At 39.6% G+C, this 22,496-nt stretch overlaps 2 protein-coding genes across 4 annotated transcripts in view; one reads left to right on the top strand and one right to left on the bottom strand.

The window, feature by feature from the left end:
- CTNNA1 (catenin alpha 1) overlaps positions 1 to 22,496 on the top strand; it is a 294,712-nt gene that overhangs the window by 218,314 nt on the left and 53,902 nt on the right. The window lies entirely within an intron of this gene.
- LRRTM2 (leucine rich repeat transmembrane neuronal 2) lies at positions 10,777 to 16,962 on the bottom strand. The gene is made up of 2 exons (XM_045819902.1): positions 16,591 to 16,962; positions 10,777 to 16,244 (listed from the first exon to the last, which is right to left on the bottom strand). Exons 1-2 carry the CDS (start codon positions 16,592 to 16,594, stop codon positions 14,698 to 14,700), a joined length of 1,551 nt encoding a protein of 516 aa, XP_045675858.1. The 5' UTR covers positions 16,595 to 16,962; the 3' UTR covers positions 10,777 to 14,697.

Genomic DNA, 22,496 nt, shown 5'->3' with positions numbered 1-22,496 from the left:
AGCCTGGCTCCAGAGTCCAAACTCTTAACCGCCATTCAACACTGCGGGTCTAGTAGAGGAATAGTATATTAGATTGACAACACCACAAATTACGATTGTAATTATATTTTTCCTTTCTTCCCAACATTTTATTGTGAAAATTTTCATGCAGAGATGCTGAAAGAATTGTACAGTGAACACTCATATACAGAAATAAGGCTTGCTTGAGTGTGGTGGGTAGGATAATATGGATGTAATAATTTATAGTTTTAATTTGAACATTTCACCTAAAATGTCATATGGTGCACTTGAGTGTGATATTGTTATGTTACAGAATTACATGCTTATGATTTTGTAATAAAAGATTTTGTAATAAAAAAGGGGCATTATTTGTGCTGGACCCTGTATATACCCATTTCCTAGACTCTGTGATCAACATTTGGTATATTTGTTTTACCACATATTTACCTATTCCTCTGTGTTACTGTTCTGATGTATTTCAAAGTCAGTTGCAGGCATTTACTATACCTCTAAACATAGTGAAATGTACAAATTTTAAGTGTACTATTTCACAAGTTTTAATATATGTACATACTTTGTAACCTCTATGAAGATAGAGAAAATTATGTGGTTATCTTTTTATTGATTATTTGGTGGTTTTGTAGTTCAAGTACATAATCCGTACATTTCTCCCCAAATTAAAACCTGCTTTTCTGATTGATCTGTGATCTCTTATTTGTTCTTTAGTTTATTAACCTCACTGAGAGCAGGGCTCTCTCCAACACCTGCTTCACCTGGGGAACATACTCAGAGGTGTGACTGGTGGTGGGCTCTTGACAGTCATATGTGTGCAGATCCTTAATTGCCCACAGTTCCTTTGACATGAAATGTCTCAAGTCTATTTTAATGAATTAAGTTGACTTACTCTCATTAGTTTTTCCAATAGAACATGCTTTGCTTAAGTGCCTTTGATGTTGAAGGAATGCTGTCCTTACTTTTGACTGAAAATCCATACTTTTTTTGTTGACTGCCATGTGATGAATTCCTCATACTGGTGTAAGAGAAGTTTGGTTGTGGAGTTTCTCCTCCATCCACCTGCATTCCCTTGGTGGTCTCATTCATTCTCATGACTTTATATAACTCTCTTCACTGATGATGACTTCAAAATTATATTCCCAGCCTAGGTCTGTACCCTGGACTTGTCATCTCTACTTGAGTGGCTGACAAACACTTCAACTTTAACGTGGTGAAGACTGAATCTTAATTCTGTCCCATCTCTTCCTGTTTGTGCCATCTGTAGTGTGCTTAATCTCAGCTGATAGCAGGTCTGGAAATTCAGTTTAAGTGCTAGTTAATAACATGAGAATAAAGGAGGGCGACTGTCCTTCCCAGTTTAAACTGAGGAATTTAAAAGAAAAAAGGATTCACGGCCATGGACAACAGTGTGCTGACTGCATGGTGGGGGGTATAAGGAGACTAAATGGTAATGGGAAAAAATACAGTAAAGATTAAGTAAAAAAAATAAACTAAGAAATTTAACATAAGATAGTTAGAAGGTGAGATCTTTAAAATATTGTTGTTTTGAGAAGCCAGTAGATTTGTGATTTTAACAGAAATATGTCTGCTTAATGATTTTATAATAATTGATGGTGATGTATTGCGTTGGCCAAAAAGTTCATTTGTTTTTTTCTGTAGGATGGTTGTAGTAGTGCTTAGTTGTCTTTAACTTCATTTGAAACTATTTTGTTAGATTATGTTGTGCTATCATACTAGCATACGTTTAAAAAATACTTAACAAAATTGGTGAATTTTTGTGTAGCCATTTTAATATTGAAGATGGAAGAAAATATACATTTTTGGCATATTATGCTTTATTTCAAGAAAAATAAGAAAGGCAACTGAAACGCAAAAACGATTTGTGCAGTATACAGAGATGGTGCTGTGACTGAAAGTGTCAAAAGTGGTTTGGGAAGTTTTGCGCTGGACATTTCTTGCCTGGTGATGCTCCATGTCCTTCAGGTAGACTAGTTGAAGTTGATAGTGATCAAATTGAGACATTAATTGAGAATAGTCAACTTTATAACACCTGGGAGATAGCCAACATACTCACAATATCCAGATTAATACAGTTATTGGTGAAAATGAAAAAAATGTGTCTTTTATTTTATGGAAAAAAACCATATGGACTTTTTGGCCAACCCAATATTTGGAGGGGAGGTCAACTAGCTGAAGTAAACCCTTTCATTGTTTGTCCAGTTCGTCACATTCTATCTGTAATTCATCTCACATCTAATTCTAGTCGAGTGCAAATTGGATGGTGATGCTGTTTATGCACTATAATGTTTCTGACACTTCAGGAATGCTGTATCAAAAGGAAGAAAATTCCTGACCACCTGCTATTAGATTTTCATGTAGAATAATAGCTCAATCTTCAACTGGAAGTTTTAACACAATAATAAAATGGGCTCTAATTATTGGAAGATGGTGGTAAGTGTCAGAGCAGTTTCGCGCACACCAGCCTGAAGGGATTGTCAGGAGAAAAGGGGGAGAGATGAAGTGGTGTGGCACTGTCCCAGATGCCTTCAGGAGTGTGCTGAGGGTAGTAGTTCTTTTTCCTCCCTCTCTCACTGCCATTTTTCCTCTGGTGAATTTCAAGGGGAAGTTGGGGAAGTTGATGGGATAGGAGTAGTAGTGTCAAGGTCACTTCTGACCTCACTTCTCAGTGTGTGCCACATGCAGGTTTTAGAATGATGCTACTGTCTTTGGAGTACAAATTGTGGCAGAACATACTTGCATGTGAAAAGTCAGTGTTTTCATGTTTAGTTCTTTGGAATCTTGATAAAGCAGGTGTGAAATTTTAGAGCAGAGATGGGAGAAGTAAGGGTAACTGCCTGTTACTACCCCAAGAATTTGACATTTCTGAAAATACCACAATCATGTCTTTTACTCCCATGTCCTCTTTGCCCAAGGCACTTTCCCCACCCCCAAACAAAACCAGCAAAATAGCTATTCATATTAAAGACATGAAGGGTGTTGGGGATTTTATTTGGTGAGAGAGCTGGAGGGAGTGCTGATTACTAAAAGGAAAAGGAAAAGGGTTTTATTCCTAAATGGTTGGTATTTCTGGTCTTTTGAATATAAAAGCAAAGTGAACAAAATTATTTGATAGTTTATATTGATATTCAAATATCTGTATATTGGGAAGGGCAGACTGAGAAGACAGTGTAGATGAGTAATTGTATTCCTGTTTCTAGCAGTATTTCCTAATTTTTATGGATCAGATTGCAGCTTATAGGAACTCAGTTTTGTGGAGTTGAGTATGTTTTAAATTATAGGTATTTCTTGGAAGGTAGGTGCTCAGCAGTGGATATACTGTGACTGAATGGTTTTTCATTCAGTAATGTGATTAGCCTTGGTATTTTGGGAGCCATGACGGAGAAGCAGGTATGTGAAGAGCTTGTTCATGTGTTGGTAAGTAAGAAAAGAGAAAAGCCCCAGGTTCAAAAGATGTGAGAAAGTGGAGAAAAATTGTGGGTGAAGGAGAAGATAAAGTGATTTTCTTTGCAGGGTAAACTGGATCATGATCTTGGAAAGAGAGTACCAGAAAAGTAGTTCTTGATTTGAAAAGTCTGGGCCATGTGATCTGATAAAACTAAATGTGTGTATTCATTCAGACAGGTTGATTCTGAGGAAGCTTTATATATAATAGAGATTTTGTTAATAATGGAGGATCACTGTTCAACAACCACAACACGTACCCTTCTGTGTGCACTAGACTGATGGGTTATCTTTGTGCCTTTAAACCCTACCTCATACCTCTCAATAATACTCCTGGCAAATCTGCCTATGAACCAGATCTGTCATAATTGGACGGGCTGCTTCCTAAATTAGATGTGGTAGACTTGAAGTAGATTTTTTTCTAAGCAAAAAAAGAACATCATAGTGATCTTTAATTTTCAGTCATGTATTTTGTCCTAGAATAACATGGTCAGAAGATGGAGATATCAGTGAGGTTATTTCTTTTGAAAATCAATATTTATGATAATGAGTAGTATATATTGTCCTACATGATTTTACTGAACAAAGAAAAGACATATTACTTGATTTTAAGTAACTACTTTACCCAGAAGGAATTTTGGAATTAGTGATTCTAAATCTTTTGAAATTTAGCCTTGATTCATAAAGCTAAACCAGAGAAATGTCATGTCTAATATTGTATATTTGATAAAGCAGATTACTTGACTATGAGATAATGTGGTCAGTTTTATATCAATATTAAATATAAAAAGTGGATCCAGTCTGTTGACTTGTTAAAAGCGCTCTAATTACTAGTCTTCATTTTGAAGGCTATATATTAATTTAGTGAGGAAAGTAAGAGTAGAAAGAGTTTTGGAGAGCAATACAGGGATCTAACATGTTTTCAATGTGATTATATTCTCTACCTGATGAATCTGTCACATCTAGTTCTCCACATACTGCTGTTCCATTTATTTATGTATTCATTGTTTGCTTCTTGTATGTGCCCTGACTGGGGATTGAACCCACAGCCTTGACATATCTGGACAATGTTCTAACCAACTGAGCTACCTGACCAGGCCTGGTCCACATATTGCTATTAAGAATAACAAACATTTATTGAATGTTTATTCTATCCAGCTTGTTCTCAGGACTTTATATGTATTAAATGCCCTTGTGGTTGTTACTGCTATTAATTTCCTGATAGGAATGAGAGGCCCAAGGCATAGTGAGGTTGAAGGACTTGTCCAGGGTCATAGGCCTAAGTGTGGAGTAGGGCTGCTAATCATGGTGCTATTTGTTCCTGTTGAAATATAGGTGGTTTTTCTAATGGCATGTGGAATGTGTTTTAAATTTTAAAGAGACAGTTAAATTTCTGATAGCTGCTCAGATCACTGCATGCTTTATCTTTTTAAATGTGTTCTTAGGAAAATTAGTTATCATCTTCTAGATTCTTTCCCGAGGAGCACATTTATTATCATCAGCACACCTAGAGGTGATATATGAAATATGCTTCTCTTTGTTCATGACGTAGTGGAACATTTTTAAGTTTTAAATTATATTTCTTGTCTAGAAGATTTGTAATGTAATAGAGTAGGTATTTACTGGATGTCCCTTAATGTGATGGAACACTATAGTTGGGGTTCTATAAGGAGGAAATAAGAACTGCTTTTTTAAAATTATGTTTTACTGATTATGCTATTACAGTTGTCCTGATTTTCCCCCTTTGCACACCTCCACCCAGCACCCCAGACCCTCAGGCAATCTCCACCAACACCATTGTTCATGTCCATGGTCATGGGTATAAGTTCTTTGGCTACTCCATTTCCTACACTGTATTTTACATCCCCATGGCTATTCTGTAACTACTTATTTGTACTTCTCAATCCCCTCACCCCTTCACCCATTCTCCTCCTCTCCACTCCCATTTGGCAACCATCAAAGTACTCTCCATATCCATGATTCTGTCTCTGTTCTTCATGTTTGCTTAGTTTGTTTTTTAGATTCAGTTGTTGATAGATATTATTTATTGAAGTTTTATTGTTCATAGTTTTGATCTTCTTTTTCTTAAATAAGTCCCTTTAACATTTCATATAATAATGGTTTGATGATGATGAATGCCTTTAGTTTTTTTCTTGTCTGGGCAGCTCTTTATCTGCCCTTGAATTCTGAAGGATAGCTTTGCTGAGTAGAGCATTGTTGGCTCTAGGTCTCTGCTTTTCATGACTTTTAATGTTTCTTGCCAATCCTTTCTAGCCTGCAAAGTTTCTTTTGAGAAATCAGCTTATGGGAACTCCCCTGTAGGTAATTAATTTTTCTTGCTGCTTTTAAGAATCTCTCTTTATCTTTAACCTTTGGTGTTTTAATTATGTGTCTTAGAGTGCTCCCTTTGCATCCATCTTGTTTGAGGCTCTCTGTGCTTCCTGAACTTGCAGGTCTATTTCTTTCATCAAATTAGGGAAGTTTTCTTTCACACTTTTTCCAAATAGATTTACAATTTCTCGCTCTTTCTCTTCACCTTCTGGCACCCCTGTGATGGAATGTTGGATCTCTTGGAGTTGTCACAAAGGCTGCTTATACTATCCTCATTTTTTTGGATTCTTTTTTCTTGTTCTGATCGGTTATTTTTTGGTTCCTTATGTTCTAGATCATTGATTTGATCACATCTTTATTCACTCTACTGTTGTTTCCCTGTGAATTATTCTTTATTTCAATTACTGTACCCTTTGTTTCTGACTGAATCTTGTTTATGCTTTTGAGGTCCTCCTCACTAAATTCCTTGAGCATCCTTATAACCAGTGTTTTAAACTCTGAATCTGATAGATTGCCTATCTCCATTTCATTTAGCTCTTTTTCTTGAGTTTTATCTGTTCTTTCATTTGGGCCATGTTTCTTTATCTCCTCGTTTTGGCAGCCTCCCTGTGCTTGTTTATATGTATTAAGTAGAGCTGCTTTGACTCCATGTATTCATAGTGGGGCCTACTGTCCTGTGGTAGATGTCCTGTATGGTCCAGGACACAGCCTCCCCTATTATCCAAGCTGGGTTCTCGGGAATTGCCCTTCATGGGAGTGAGTACCCCCTCCTCTTGTAGTTGAACCTTGATTGCAGTTGGCAGATCAGTGGGAAGGGTTTACCTAGGCCAGTCAGCTACAAGGACTGACTGTGACCACTGACCACCAACTTTGGCCCTCTGTGAAGGGTCAGCTGTGCAGGGGCAAAGTGGTGGTGCTCTGACATGATCTGTAGCAGTCCACTGGGTGGGTTGGCCCTGGAGTTTCCCGGGTAGTGCTGGCCAAGTTCAGCTCTCACCTGTGTTTTGTCTGGGGCATCCTGCCTGAGCTATGAAACAATCTGAGACTGATGCTACTTGTGCTGGGCCTGGAGATTCCCAGGTGAAGCCAAGCTGTGAATCTAGGCTGGCTGCTGCTGGTGTTGGGCCTGGGGCTCACTGAGGCCAGCTGTTGCTTGTTTGATAGAATTTAGGAAGTTGTGAAGCATAAGCCAGGACCAGCTCTTCACACGGAAAAGCAGCTTGGGTGGGCCATTAAGTTGGATGGGGTGGAGTCTCCGGGGATTTCCAAGGTGGGTACAACAGTGGTAACAAGGTTGATGGAGTCTCTAGATAGGGCAGCAGCTTACTGGCTCTGTGCAGGGAAGGTTTAGCAAAGGGACAGTGGCCCACTTGCCTTAATGCTAGACACTTCAGTTTCTCCCTGCATACCACTGGAGACTTTAAAGCTGCTCCCTGGATGCTGGAGTTCAGAGAGAATAAGTCTGAGTAGGTGAGCCCGTGTGTGGGTTCTTTAAGAGGAGCTGCTTGGGGCTGCAGTGATTTCTTCCCCTGACTCAATCTCTGCTGATTTTTGCAGCCAAAAGTTGTGGGGACTTATATTCCTGGTGCTGGAATCCTGGGCTGGGGGCCTGGTATGGGGCTGGGACTCCTTGCTCCTGAGATATTCCTTCTGAAATTTTTTCCACTGCATGTGGGTGAGGGACCAGCCTGTAGCCGTCTGCACCCCTCCTACCAGTCTGGATGGATGTGGTTTCTTTAATTCTGTAGTTGTCAGACTTCCATACAGTTCGTTTTCTGACAGTTCTGAGTAATGGTTCTATATTTTAGTTGTAATTTTGATGTGATTGTGCAAAGAGGGGAGCCATGTCTGCCTATGCGGCCATCTTGACTAGAAGTAAGAACTGCTCTTCTAAGTAGGTACATGTCCATTCTTGCTTACTTTATAGGCTCCAGCTTTGGGTCACCACAAAGGTTAGATCACAACAAAGCATGCAACATGCTTGTGTAGGCTCCCCATCCTTAGCTTTTTCAAGGGCTGACATGAAGAACAAGTCTGTTCTCTAAAACCTTCTTGAAGATACTGTCCGACATGTTTCCTTATTGTTCCTATAGCTGGCTCTATATTACAAATAATTCATAGACTTCTGCACCTAAGTGTTGCCCCCCCCAATTAAATTAGTGTGTTCCCTTCATCAGATGAAGGAAGTGTCTTCCCCCCAAAAGAAGCCAGTTTGCTTCTTGGATAGATGAAAACTGTTGATTCTGTTCTTTGCCTTGGTCACCAGGAAGATGAAGGCCAAATTAGTATGTACTAGAAACAACTTTTTCATTGTTCTACCAGGGCTTTTTTGTGAGTTATCAAAACCCTTAGGATCGGCCTGTGTGGCTTAGTTGGTTAGGGCTTTGTCCTATAACTGAAAGGTTGTGGGTTCAATTCCTGGTCAGGGCACATACCTATGTTGTGAGTTCAATCCTTGGTTTAGGTGTGGGTACGGGTGGCACCCGGTCTGGACGCTTATGATCCCTGGTCCAGGTGCCTATTCCCTGGTCCATGAATTTATGGAGGCAACTAATCGATGCTTCTCTCTCCCCTCTGTTTCTCTCTCTTCCTTCCTCTCTCTCTAAAAGCAGTGGGACAAAAATGTCCTCAGGTGAGGATTAAAACAAAACAAAACAAAACCTTAGGATCTGGTGAAATCTCTAGACTCACAATATTTGTATTATAATTTCAGGAGGTTCCTATATGCTGTGAAACATTCCAGACCCTTAGAGTTAAGAATCTCTGCTTTTGATCTTTTTACATTCAGCCATTCTGTACTTATGAATATATTATACTAAGTTTACTTGGCTTTAAAGAGATAGGTTATATGTAAATGATACATTGTTTTCAGGGGTTTTAGCAGCTGAGCGGTTGCCCTGTATGTAATTGGCAGCCTAGGCCATGGGAAATGTTTTTATTTATACAAGAGGAACTTTTCTGGTTCTCATGATGATGAAACCGGTGAGCTAATATAAATGGCTATAGTGTTTTTGTCGAATGATTTTCCAGAAAAAGAAACCTGGAGGTTGTGTGCCTGTGTTCTTGTGCGCTAAACACAAATGTGAATAATATTCAGTAAAGTTATGACATTTTTACATTTCTGCACTGTGTTTTTTTATGAAGTCTATTAATGAAAGTTGTGAAAAGGCCTTGGAAATTGTTTCTGGGGCTGCTGTTTTAAAATTTAGTCCTTCTCTCTTTGGGTATTGGTTGAGCCATTGGACCTGCTGTCTGGTTGTTCACAGATGCTCCTTCATGTTTGGTTTCTAGCAGGACATCCTGAGTTGGAGGCCATGAATTAGGCTGTGCTCTCGGGCCTCTGTGTGTAAAGGGATGGTGTATTTTAGTTGTGAGCTTTGTGGGATAGGGTACCCCATTGCACTTGCTATTGGAGATTTCTCGCTCTTTAATGTCTCCTTTCTGTAGGGGAAGGGAAGCTCAACAACTGTCTGTCAAGAGCGTTCCCAAAATATTGGCTAATGAGGAGGAACTCATGCTAAGGCAAGATGTTTGGAATAGCTATGATTTTCACCTCTCTTTCCCTTCTCTCTTTGTGAAAGACAATTTGTAGTACATTTTGTCTCTCTAAGGGAGACTTGAGTACCCAGCTGGTTGGATATATTTAAAGAAAGAAAAAAATCTCATTCAATAGACATTGAAGAAATCTATTATAAATTTGAGTGGGAACCTGAGAATGCTGTGGCATACAGGCAAAACTAATTAAAATAACTGATAAAGAAACCAAATGTAGCTTTACATGGGATTTTTCAAAGTTAAAATGTATGAGAATTATGTTAATAAGCTCTGCTTTTAACTTGGTAAGTGTAGGAATTCGTTCTTTTGTACAGCTTGAAACCACCATCACCTATGCCCTCTAGTGCATACTGGGTGAGTTTGACAGTAAAATTTTATTCCTTGCTTCCTGCCTTTGCCCTAGTTACTGCTGAGATTTTTGGTGAGAGAGCTCTCTTTGCTTCTCTGATTTCCTTTTCCCTGGCTGTTGGAGAAGTGGGCAACCTTGTTTCTTCCTGTGTATTTGGTTCTCTTCAGTGTTCTAGGCCTGGAGAAGCAATAGGTGCGTTCTGGAAAGTATGGCAGATTCCTGACAGTCACCTCCTAAAGGCCACAGCAGTTTTTGCCCCCCACTGCTGCCCAGGCATAGCATCCTGTTCTGGGGGTGTTTACCTATGCCAGTTGAGGGACAGTAGTTAAAAATCTTGCCTTCCTTTCCCCTGTCCATACTTAGTGAGCTGGCATCTGGTGTAGAGTTGGCCATGTAGGGACCCAGACGTTTAGCACCTATGGTCCTCCCTCTCAGGAGTGGTGTGCAAGGTGCTGCTGAGATGTACCCCAGTGGACCCCCAAGGTGAAAGCCAAGTTGCTGTTTGCTGGGGATAGGCAATTGAGTGCTTTTTTAAAGCTCCCCAGGCTGTGGCAACAGTCTACTATTAGGGAAGTTGGGGAACAGTGACCAACCCTAGGCCCTGTGAGCCCCATGGACAGCTGATGTCCACTTGCTAAGGCTTGTGACGGAACAAGTTGGCATGGTGGCTTTTTAGCTCCCCTTGGCTCCCCTTACTTTTCCTTTCTTCTTAACCTACTAGTTTTGCCTGTCTCTGCATGAAGATAGGTGATGATTAGCTGTCCTTTTTCCAACTGGCACATTTGACATTATAGAGAATGTGGTACAAAACAGCTGTTCATTTAAGGTTTCTGTATCTGTCACAAATGGTTTTTTAGGTTTCACATATCAAAATAGGTTACCCAGAAAAGCTAAAAAAAAAAAAAAAAGACATTCACTTTTTTCAGTATACACGCTTTTAATAACAAAACTTTCCTGTACACTGCACTTTGTTCACCATCTCCCCCTAGAACCCCAGTGTAATAGTATTTTCTTCCCACTCCTCCCAACCCATTTGTCCCCCCCACTCCACCCCCCAATGGCTCTTAAGGTGATTGAACACAATGTGTTTGGACTGTACTTTTGGTTTCCAGTCTGTGTGGATAGAAAGGGTAAACAAACATTCCATAGATGAAACTTTTCTTTTAATTACCAAGGAAGAACAGGTAGGTTGAAGGAGTAGCAGGTGTTTCCAGATGTTTGCAATGACAGTATGAAAGCTTAAACTATCATTTTCTGTTTGTTTTTGCCTTAAATTATTCAAGTTTTCCCTAGCTTAGGGACAGAAATATTTAAGTATCTATGGATGGCCTTATCACCATTGTATTTTTCTGGTTGAAGCACTTTAACCAATAAGATACGAAAAGCATATCTCAAAAGATTTTTGAGACAGGTCTGTCACTGTATTGCTGTATTAGGAAAATGTTCATGTAAGTCAGCTTCTAAAAATATTTTTTCAAATATCATATTGATATCCACAATGTAGAGGGAGAATGGGGTATTTATATCCTCCCCCCATAGCTCTGTATAGGAAGTATGCCTTAAGAAACTGTCTTTTTTCAATTTTAGGATTCAGACCTAGTGCTACATGGGGCTCATTTTTATTGGAAAGATGGCGTCTAGCTCTTGGTGACTAGCATCAGAATAAGCAGGTGGATTTTAATAATTAGTGGAGTTTGGAAAGTTCAGTCAATTCCATTCATTAAATTGGTACAGAACTTAGGCACATTAAGAAATTACATGTGTTAGAGCAGATTTTTGGCTTAAAAAATTAGTATCTTTGCTATTTGATGTTGGCAGTGGGTATTCTGTCTGAGTTGTGTGTGGATTTGCAAATGTATCAGCCCACTCTCATTTTAGAGAGGTGATTGAATCCCTGGCAAACTGCAGAAATGAATACAAATGATTCCAAACTAGTTTTGGTTACTAGCTGGGTGCAGTATCATAACCTTCTTTAGCTTTCCTTTTTCCAGAGAGATTTTATTGTTTTTCTGGTTCTTGGTAAGTGGTCATTTTCCTCTAACCTTAGGTGGGGCCTGGGGACTGGGTGTGTTGGGAGAGGAGGCTGAGGAGGATACAACAAAACTGAAAACCAAGAGCCCTGACATCTCCTTAGCAGGGTCTGCAGTGTGGCTGCCATGCTCTCACCCTGGCGGGTTGGGAAAGAGCACATGTGATCGACAGTCTCCTCCTCAAACCTGTGCTGAGACCAAAACACAAAAAGGCCAAAGTTAAATGGAACCCTGTCCTCTATAGGCAATTTAAAAGGGAAGTTTGCGCTTTAATGAAAAAGGAACATGCTATTTGGCATTGTTACTCATTTTTTCCCCAGAGAACATTACCAAGAAAGTGCAGGACAAAAAAAATCAGTTATTTTTTACCTTGAAATTATGCTGTGGTGGCCTTGGCTCTACTGTTCCCCTTGAATGACTAAATGGCTTGAGTTTCCAATTTACTTTTCTATTTTCATTAGGGGTTTTGCTGATTGGGGGTCCATTTTACTAACTGTAATCTTTAGTACTAATGTGGGGATTCCCAGTCAGTACTTCTCACCCTTGTTTTCATAGTTTCAGTTAAATTTGATGTTGTTGAAATGATAAAAAATACTCCTTTGCTGTCCTTCAGGGCGAGTGGAATCTTGTGTGTTCAGAACACAGCTGTGTTGTGACAAAGCTTTTCTCTGACAAATGGCCGTGGCTTCCCTGATAAATGAGTTGGGTAAATTTTACCTTGTGGAACTCTCATTTGTAATGGGGATTTCAAAGCCAGCCAGCCCTTATGTAGGGGAGCAGTGTGCTGTGCTCTATGCCATAAAATCAGCTTTTGTCCCTTCCTGGGCAGGCCCAGGGTCTGGTTCAACAGGAGGTGAAGTGCTCACTGCTCAAGATCAGCCAAACTCTACTGGGCTGAGACTTTGCCAAACTGATTTACCCACCTTAAAAATTTAGAGTGTACATTTTTACCACAGAATGTGATGGTGTCTGCTCTTTACTGAGACACGTTTTCTTTGAAATGTAGACAGACCCCCTCTCTTAGTAGTAACAAAAGTTAAGCCTCATGGTTAAACTGTAGTTGTAGCAGGTTTCCAATTCAGTCCAATGAAGAAAATCCGCCTTGAATGAAGAATGTCATGTTAAAGAAACGATAACTTTTTTCTTTTATGGTCGTGTTCTTTTCTTTTTCACATACAGTAAATGTCATTTCTAAAAATCCTCATTTTTCTAAAATCAAGTCAGTGGTCTAATGTCTTGTGGTTTGTTTTTTTTTTCTGCTACATACACGGAACTTTGTTTTGGAAAAATTCTGCGTGAATTGGTAACTTGCATCTGAACTCAAAATACGTTACAGTTTTTCCATGGAAATCATTAATTGAAGAAATGTAATACCCATGGCTCTTTTCTACATGAAAAGTGTGGCATCATTATCATTTGTTAATTATGGAATGTTTATATTAACACTAGAGAACCTCCTCCTCCTCCCCTTTTCAGCTGCAGGTCCTAGGGCCTTGACCTGTAGATAGTGTACAGCTACCCATTTGCCTCACTCTTGGCTGCCTCTTAACTTCAGCTAACCTGTTTCTGTGAGTCAGATTTTAAAATGCTGCCTTTCCCTTTCATCCCCTCACCTCCATGCCACCTTTGAGTTACCACTGTGTGGCTGCATAAGCATGTAGATAGATTGTTTTCCCACAAAAAGGTTTGCCTCAGTGATATGTTGTTCCCTTCACTTAGAAGGAATTGCTTTTATAGTGTGAATATATATCTTTATCAAAAGGTCCGGTTTTAGTATATAATATTTAGAAAGTGGTTTTTAATGGTTCCTTTATAATATATTCTAATAAGAATCAGTGTTATGCCTGTTGCTAGCCAATTAATTTTGACTTGGCTGTGAGGTTTGAGGGTCAGGAAAAGGCAAAAGAGGTTTAAAACCCCTTTCTCAAGGCAGCTTTGATCATGACAGTTGAGAGAGAGAGAGAGAGAGAGAACGCGCACACGAGTGAGCGCGAGAGCATTTCATGTGTGCTTTCAGACTAGAGGGAGCAAGTCATAGGGTTGAGTTGACTCAGTTGCTCTCTTTTCTCTCCAAACTAATTTTTAAATCTTTCTCACATATAAATGTAAATATAGGCTTTAGTAAACTGATCAGTGAAATGGTAATGTAATACTAGTTTAAAACAATTTTCTAAATGCTATAAAAATCAGCATGTTAATCATGGCAAACTAGAGATGTATGATGCAAAGTCATTATAATTACTTGGTATTGATTTCATTGTAATGAGACCTTTTCACAATCACTTGGATTCATTGTTCAAATGTATTAAGGAGTCACTTAGCTTATTATAATTACATAAAGGATTTGATTTTATGATGTGGACTTTGATAATATCTATTAACCCAGGCAAAAACTCTGGAAGAAGAGTATTTAATATTTACCAGACTTCAGCATACATGAAATTATACTTCCCACACTGGCAGTAAATTGTAGATTTGAGTAAATACCAAATTATCATACAAGAGAACTTTGCTAAGTCTCCTTTTAAGCAGCAAGCCAGTGGTGGTACTTAGGATGGAAAGCAGTGATCACACAAGTACTGATCCGTATCTTTTTCTGCTCAGTAGCTTCTCTCCAAACCGTTCTCAGTAGGAAAAAATAGCATATGGAGACTTTAGTGTAAATGTTTACACTCAATAGTACACAATCACATACATGAAATGTCATATTTTGAAGTAAGCATTTTTAGACTTTCCAGCAAGAGTGCAAATTAATGTGAGCATTGCTTCATTTCACACTTAAAATATGATTTCATTAAAAAAATTAAAAACACTTCAATACTTCGAAAACTTAAGTCTCCACTTGGTTTTGAAAATTAGGCTTAATGTCACCATTGTTAAAAATTAGATATTTATTTAGCCCCTACTATGTAAAATAGGTTACTTATCTGATGTAATTTTGATGATGGGTAGATATTATACTTCACATTCTTTGTATGGCAGCTGCTGACACTTGCACTGTCCATAACCATTAATGATGATAAAGGGTCCTTCGTGGGTGGGTTCATATTCATTATATGGTCCTTGGTCTGACATGTTTGACATATGGAGTCGTGTTTGGGATCGGAGCTGCCTGTGGTTCTGAATCATTGAGCACTGCCTAATTCTTCTTAAAGTGGGAGGGCAGCACTTCCTGGAGATGAACACTATAAAAATAATAAAAAAGAAAGAAAACAATAAAGCCATTGTTCCTGTAATTACCCTCTGAGTGAAGATGGCATTGTCTGGTTCAGGAAAATGTTCCTCAGTAGTAACTGATATGCCTGCCGTAGTTGGGATTTCTTTGTCTCCCACATGGTAACTTGATGAGCTTATTCTTTTTGTATATTCAGTGGTTGGATCTCTGTAAGTTGTAGCCATGGCTGTGACAGTGGTTGATAAATTCCAGCAGAGCTGAAATCCATGAACTGCATCTAATATATCCTCTCCTTGGGTGTGGTCAGGACTGTGGCATAAGATGGACTGTTCCCACCGACCTTGGAAACTGCCCAGCCAGGAGGCCAAAGCACATATTCTAGGGCTGCATTCCCACAGATTGCCAGAGAGGCCAACAGTTGTGAGGGATCTCAGGGAATTTAAGATCTTGGAATCAAGGCTGTTTAACTTGTTGTTATCCATTAGGAGTATTTTAAGATTAGGCATTGTTTCAAACACTGTCAAGTCGATGGCCTTGATTTCATTTCCAGTCAGGTCTAGCTTTTCTAAAGTGCCCCAGGTCCATTCCATCCCACATGTCAAGTTGCTGATTTTGTTCCATTGTAAGAAGAGTGTGTGCAGACTGCTTAGCCGTAGGAAATGAGCAAAATTAATCTTTGTCAGCTGGTTGTGCTCTAGGTGAAGCTCTCTCAGTTTGATTAATCCTGCAAATCCATTACGAGCCAAACTTCGCAAACGGTTTGTGCTCAAATCTAGAAACTCCAGACTACGACAGTCCCAGAATAGGCGTACTGGGATAGTCCGCAGAGAGTTGGACCGTAAATGCAAGGTCTGCAGCTTCCGAAGGCCATAGAAGAGCTCTGGGTGCAGAGATGACAGCTGATTAAAAGACAGGTCCAAATTTTGCAGGTTAATCAGTTGAGTAAAAGTTGTGTTTGGCAAGTAAAATATTTTGTTGGAACTTAAGATTAATTCCTTAAGTTTATATAGTCCTTGAAAAGCATCTTCTTTTACTGTTGAAATTTGATTGTGGTCTAAGTGGAGCCAGGTAAGTTGACTGAAGCTGGCAAATTGATCTCTTTCAAGCTCTGTGATGTGATTGTGCCTCAGGGACAGGCCCAGGGAGCCCTTTTCTGTGGCGTTTGGCACTGAGTGGAAGCCCTGAGAGTCGCAGTAGAAGAGCAGCTTCTCACAGCGGCATTTGGGTGGACACGCCATTCCCAGGGCAGGCAGCATTTTTAAAACCATACTCATTGCATAAATTGCTGCCAGCATAGGGGCCCCTAACGGCCACTTGAAATGTAAGCCTGCAGAATATAATTTAAGGAAGACAAGAAGATAGGATATTTTTCAGCAGAACATATGAGCCATTAAAAAAAAAACAACCCATAACATTATGGTGAAAGATTTCACTGCATATAACTCATTTTTCATTTACTGCAGAAAAGCTAACCTCGTTAGTATGACTGGAACAAAACTTAAACCATTAAGAAGATAAAACATATCCTGTCATCAGCAATATATGCTTTTAACTAAACGTCAAGATACAAAAATATGACAGTGATTCCCCTCAAAACAAGTGAATTCAGTGGTTTATTTTAAAAAGCATGATTCCTTGCTGACTGTAGAAAACACATAAATGCATGGACTTACCCATTCTTCCGAGCACATTGGAGGCTGCATTCAGTCGCGGTTGTTAGACTCAACGCAGTGAGTCTGTAAAAGGCTCTAACATGCAGGAGCCTTTGACCAGTTTCCTGTTTTCTGTGTCCCAGGCTTTTTGAGTAAAACTGAATCCACCAGGGTGAGTCGTTTTTTTCCCTTAAGATATTCCTTTCAAAAGCATTGGTTTCATTTTCTGTGATCACTCTGGTTCCTTAAATCACATTTGAATGTAAGTTATTAATTTCGCCCTCCTCTAACTGCTCAGCTGGTTAATCAAAGCATCAGTCTTTCCTTTCCGCAGCTGTTAGTTCCCTCGGTCTTAACTTGTTGATGGCAGATGGGAGGCTTGTTGCAGAGAAGAGCTCCTGGAGCAGCATGAGTGCATTTACTGAAAAGCTTTTCCGAGAAATGGCACAAGAATGGATTTGCTTATGTGCTGCGACCACACAGAACTGTATATAGGCTGACGTCACCGGGTGACGTGTCTTTTGTTTGGGTTTTCCAGAAGCTTTACTGTTATAAAGCACCGTGCTTTGTAACAGTTTTGGGTCGTTGTAAGACCCCCAGTTACAATAAAACAAGAAAGAACTCCTGGCTTAAAAACATGGTATTCCTTCAGTGTAGGAAGCAGCAGTGAGGTTGTAATAAAGGCTGCATTCAGGAAGACCCGTCTGAGCCGTGAGTTGGGTTAGCAGAGATGATTTTTAATGCTTGTGAGAGCCAGTGCTAGACCGCCGATTCTGCATAGAAAGACCATCTAAATGATCAGGAGCACAATTTATGAAGTGCTGATCTAACATCAGCCGATGCAAGTTAGTGCCCTCTGCTCTGGTAGTTTGGGAAGCTACTCAATCACCTCATTGTCATGCTTTGTTAAAATGGAAGTATGACTGCAATTTGCATTCAGTGTGTCGGTAAACTAGATAAGTGGATTTGGCTTCTTTGTCGTTAAGAGCTTAACATCACAGACTAAGAATAAAGAGGGGGAAAGCTTGCAAAGCGTTTGTTTATTTTTCTCCTTGAGAATTTCAGAGGAACTCTAATTTAAAAGATTTCTCCTTCTCTGTCCTATTTTATAGTAATATTTTATCACAGGAGAAAAAAACATAGGTCATCTAATACTGCATGGTTTAGGACAAGTGATAACAGCATGGCTGGATTCTAACATGATCCCTTGTATTTACCTCAAAATCTCACCTCCTCCTTCAGCTGCAAGCCTCAGATGATTCTGGAATTGGGAGTTGTGGCACTCAAATAATAGAACATTTATTTGCACACTTACTAGCTCTTACTGGCACACTTAAGAACTGACTCTGAGTCTCATACTGTCATTGGCCTTTGTGTAGTGAATACAAAAGGTCTCTTAAACTTTGGAATATGATTTTGCTTTAGCTGTTTTTACTTGACTTAACTCTGTCTTCTCCCTGTTGAGTAGTTTCATCATTTTTCAGAGCTTGGTTATGAATATGAAGTTCCGTGTTTAATTTTTCTTTCAATCCTCACCTGAGGATATGTTCATTGATTTTAGAGAGAGAGGAAGGGAGAGAGAAAGACAAAGAGAGGGACCTCGATGTGAGAGGAAACATTGATTGGTTGCCTCCTGTACGTGCCTGGACCAGGGATCAAAACCGCAACCTTTTGGTGTAGGGATGATGCTCCAGTCAAGTGAGGCACCTGGCCAGGGCTGTACAGCTCCAGGTTGAGTGTCCTGTAAGCGTGAAAGACATTTCTAGCATGAGTCGGGCATGTTTTTAGGCCTGACGAAGGTAACACCTCTTATACACCTTAATGATATTACCTTCTGTGCCAGTTTCTCTTACATTGGCCTTTATCTGTTATAAAGGATCTTATATCACACCTGAAGGCAGAAATTTCAAAACTACCCATGATACATGTGAAACATCATTGGCCTATTGGCTTCCATGGCCTTAATCCTACTGGGCAAGTCTAAGAAGTCATTGTCTTAAGGGGTATAGATTCTGTGTTGGAGTGTGGTACTGGAGTGAGGACTGGAAGGATTCAAGATCTCTTTCTCAGGGCACTGTGTAAAGATGCTGTGAAAATGGCAGCCACTGTAGGTGTATAGTTGGAGTCTTTCTAGAAGCAGACTCCAAGATGGGATTAGAAGTAGTTAGTTTTATTAAGGAAGATGCCTGGGAAGTATTAAGGAAGAGAGAAGACAGCGGGATACTGTAAGCGCTGGTAGAGTCTTCAGACCACAGGGTAGGTCTGACACCTCTGAAAGCAGAGGGGAAAGGAGATTGACAGGCAGGGTCTTAGACTGTGCAGCACAGTTCTAAGACTTTCCCCAGGCCAAAGAGAAGTCCCCAAACCAAAGTTACCTGTTCTCAGGGATGAGCCTGCCTTAGTACTCCCATCATTTTCCTTTTCTGGTTAAGAAAGTGAGGGAGGGGTCCTGTTTAAGACTTCAAGGATGCTGCTCCTGCTACTGACCTTGAGCCTTTCCATAGTCTGTCTCTCTATAGGCTAGACGCTCTTAACATGGCTCCACAGACTGGCTTGTGGAATTTTGTTGCTTGTACATTATTCTGTGAATAAGGTTTAATCAGATTATTAGAGGGTTTGCTACCCTAGATTTCAGAGTTACTGCTCTACAGGAACTTGCTTCCAAAATTTCCAAGGGGGAAATCTGATAAAGGTTTCTTTTTTTCTTTCCTTTTTAAAGGGATAGAAGCCCTTGGGGTACTGTAAATGCCCTCATTGAAGTCAGCCACCCTCTGATGGGAAGGGGGGAAAAAGTCCCCCAAAACCTTTGCCAGGCAGGAGGATCTAGATTAATTCTTCCCTGAAGTAACCACTTTAGTTCCTTGCGCAGAAAAGCATTAGAGTCAATTGGATTAGAGCAACCACAATTAGGAATGAGTTGTATGTGAAAATGTAGAAGGAAAGGCATCTCCTTTTTTAACTCTTAGTTCTTTTCTGTTCTTTAGGTCACTTGGCCTACTTCTTATATACTAACAAATAGGAAATGCTTAAATTATATTTTCCCACTACCATTATACCAGATTTGTGGGCAAGAAAAGTTGCCCAGAGAAGCACCAGTGCAGTAAAAAGTAATTATTTTTATTGCATTTGGAATAGAGGGCAGTAATGCAGTATCACAGTACCCAGAATGCACAGTTCCTTTTAGGTCACCAGCCATCTTGCTCACTTGGCTTCTTTTTGGGTTCAATAGGTCTGGGCAGCGGAACCAAAGAAGATAATGGTGTTTGTCTTAAAATTGTTGGAGCACACAGTTCCTGTTGATGGAATTCTGTATCATTTTTTGGTCTTTATCTTTCTTTAGCTAAGAGGACTGAACAGAAGCCCATGGTTTTTCTGAATAAAACTTTTTTTGGTTTCGTTTTAGAACAGGATACATATGTCTTTGACTTAAAGTAGCCGAATTACTACTTATGGAGGGTACTATCGGAATCAAAGGAGCAATAATATCTAACCCCACCATCTCTTTCCTCTGTAAATGGGCTTAAGTAGATTATGTGAGTCAAACAGCAGAACTTAGATGCTGTAGTTAACTGCATTCCTCTACCTGAAAGTTTGCTTTTAACGTATCTTGCTGATTAGGGGGAGAATTATTTCCCCACTTGGAGGAGCCCGGGTATAGAAGTTTACATGGAATTTCCGTGTGTGTGTGTGTGTGTGTGTGTGTGTGTGTGTGTGTGTGTGTGGTGTAGAGGCAGGGCTTAATTTTGTTTTGTACTAAAAGGCCATATGTTTAGTTAATTGTGCCCAAGTTTTAAAATTGTCATACCCCAGCGCCAGAGGTATACTGAGGTGCTCTGGGGAAGTATGTTCAAATAAAACTTGTTGCTGCCAGTCTTGATCGCTATTTGGAAGATACCCTCTCATTCATCAGAAAGTCATAGTTTTTAGGGTGGAGGCCCTCAATTTTATGGATGTGAGTACATGACTTACTAAGAACCTTTTGGGATTCTTAGTTGGCAGCCTCTTAATTGTGCCTATATAGTATCAAGACCTATAAGTAGAGCAAGTGGGTTTTACTAGCCTTTCTTTTTTTAAGGAGGATGGAAAGATGATGGTTGTTCACTGCTTTCAAACATGCGTGCATTTAAAGACAAACGTAATTTCTTTTAATTTTTTGGTTTGTTATTTAAAAGCAAAAAATTACTGGGGTTTGGTGCTTAATATTAGCTTGTTATCTTTGAAGGAAATAGAACCTGACAGAGGCAGATAGAATATGTCAGATTATATGATAGATTAATGGTTTCACCAATCCATCATGTTGGAGGTGAGCTAAAGGGAAGTTGATAGTCCCGGGTAGAGCCAGAGGTTCTGAGAGCATTCAGAATTCTAGACTCCTAGAGTCTTGTTACAGTCACAAGGGACCACTGTGTAAATAAGTACAGTACATCTGTGTTGCTGGGAATCTTTTCTGTTAAAAGCCTTTAAAAAGAAGACACGCCCTGGCTGGTGTGGCTCAATTGACTGAGTGCCAGCCTGCAAACCAAAAGGTTGCCAGATCAATTACCAGTCAGGGCACATGCCTGGGTTGCAGGCCAGGTCTCTAGTAAGGGGGCGTGTGAGAGGCAGCCACACATTGAAGTTCCTCTCCCTCCCTTCCTCTCTCTCTGAAAATAAATAAATAAAATCTTCAACAAACAAACAAAAAAAAAGAGAGTTGACTCCCCCAATCAGGGTCCCAGAATTTTTATTTTTGATTGGATTCTTGTCTCCATCACTGCCCTTGATTGATTTTGATTTTTAGAAGTCCTTTTGTTACTTTGTTAGTAAATATAATTGAGAAAGCAGTAGGAAGGGGAGTGATGATTACACTAGTGATACTGTGTGTTCCTTTTGATGCTGCAACTTAGAAAGTTTGGGGTTTCTATTCTATTTTGGAGGTGTGTGCTTCTAGGATTTCCTGCTGTTGGGGGAGTGGCAGGTCTAGGATCATGTGACAGCCTAATTCTGTTGTGCTAGCCTTGTATTCTGTGCCCATGGCTAGGTGATTTGTCAGTAAATGTCAGTGTGATGCACCTGAGTCAGATGTTAGGTGAGGGAAAATCTTCCATAGAAGTTTGGGCAGAGGTTCATTTAAACCATGAAACTTTTTTATTTCTCCTACCATAGACATCAAACCAAACCAAACAGAACTATCCTGAAATCTTGATTAATGCACAGACTGATCAAAACGTATATTGCTAAGCCCTTTTCTTATTCTACTTGTCTTTGGTTTCATCGTGTTTATGTTTTCTTCCTCTTCTTTGCAAGGTAGGCTGCTGCTGCATTTTTTTATTTTAATTTTAATTTATTTTTGTTTTTCTCCTATATTTTAAAACAAAGAACAAAATTTATATAAGTTGTAGTTTCTAGATTGTAAATTATAAAGAGAAATTTGTTTATTTTTCATTTGACACACAATTTTAATATATATGAAGACCTAACAGTAGGCAAGGTTTTAAAACACTGTATAGGACTTATGGAAGTGTGCATTGGACATTGGGAACAATTCATAAATTCCCAGTGTGTGGGTTACAAATATCCAGAGCATCACTGCTTGATGTCCCCACAGGAAATCATCACTCTTGGCTTGTCCAGTGTCTTTTTTTTTTCCCCATTTTTTTTATTGTTGTTCAAGTACAGTTGTCTCCATTTCCCCCACCCCGTACTTCCTCCCACCCTCGATTCTACCCCGCTTTGGTTTTGTCTGTGTATCCTTTATACATGTTCCTTGATGACTTTTCCCCCTTTTCCTCCCATTATCCTCTCCCACCTCCCCTCTGGTTACTGTCTGTTCTTAATTTCAATGTCTCTGGTTATATTTTGCTTGTTTGTTTGTTTTATTGATTAGGTTCCACTTACAGGTGAGATTATAGGGTATTTGTCTTTCACCACCTGGTTTATTTCACTTA

The sequence above is a fragment of the Phyllostomus hastatus genome, unplaced genomic scaffold (genome assembly GCF_019186645.2).
Source record: "Phyllostomus hastatus isolate PE091 unplaced genomic scaffold, TTU_PhHast_1.1 phas_contig_150, whole genome shotgun sequence".
NCBI classification, from domain to species: Eukaryota; Metazoa; Chordata; class Mammalia; order Chiroptera; family Phyllostomidae; genus Phyllostomus; species Phyllostomus hastatus.
This window is presented reverse-complemented; position numbering and strand designations above follow the sequence as displayed.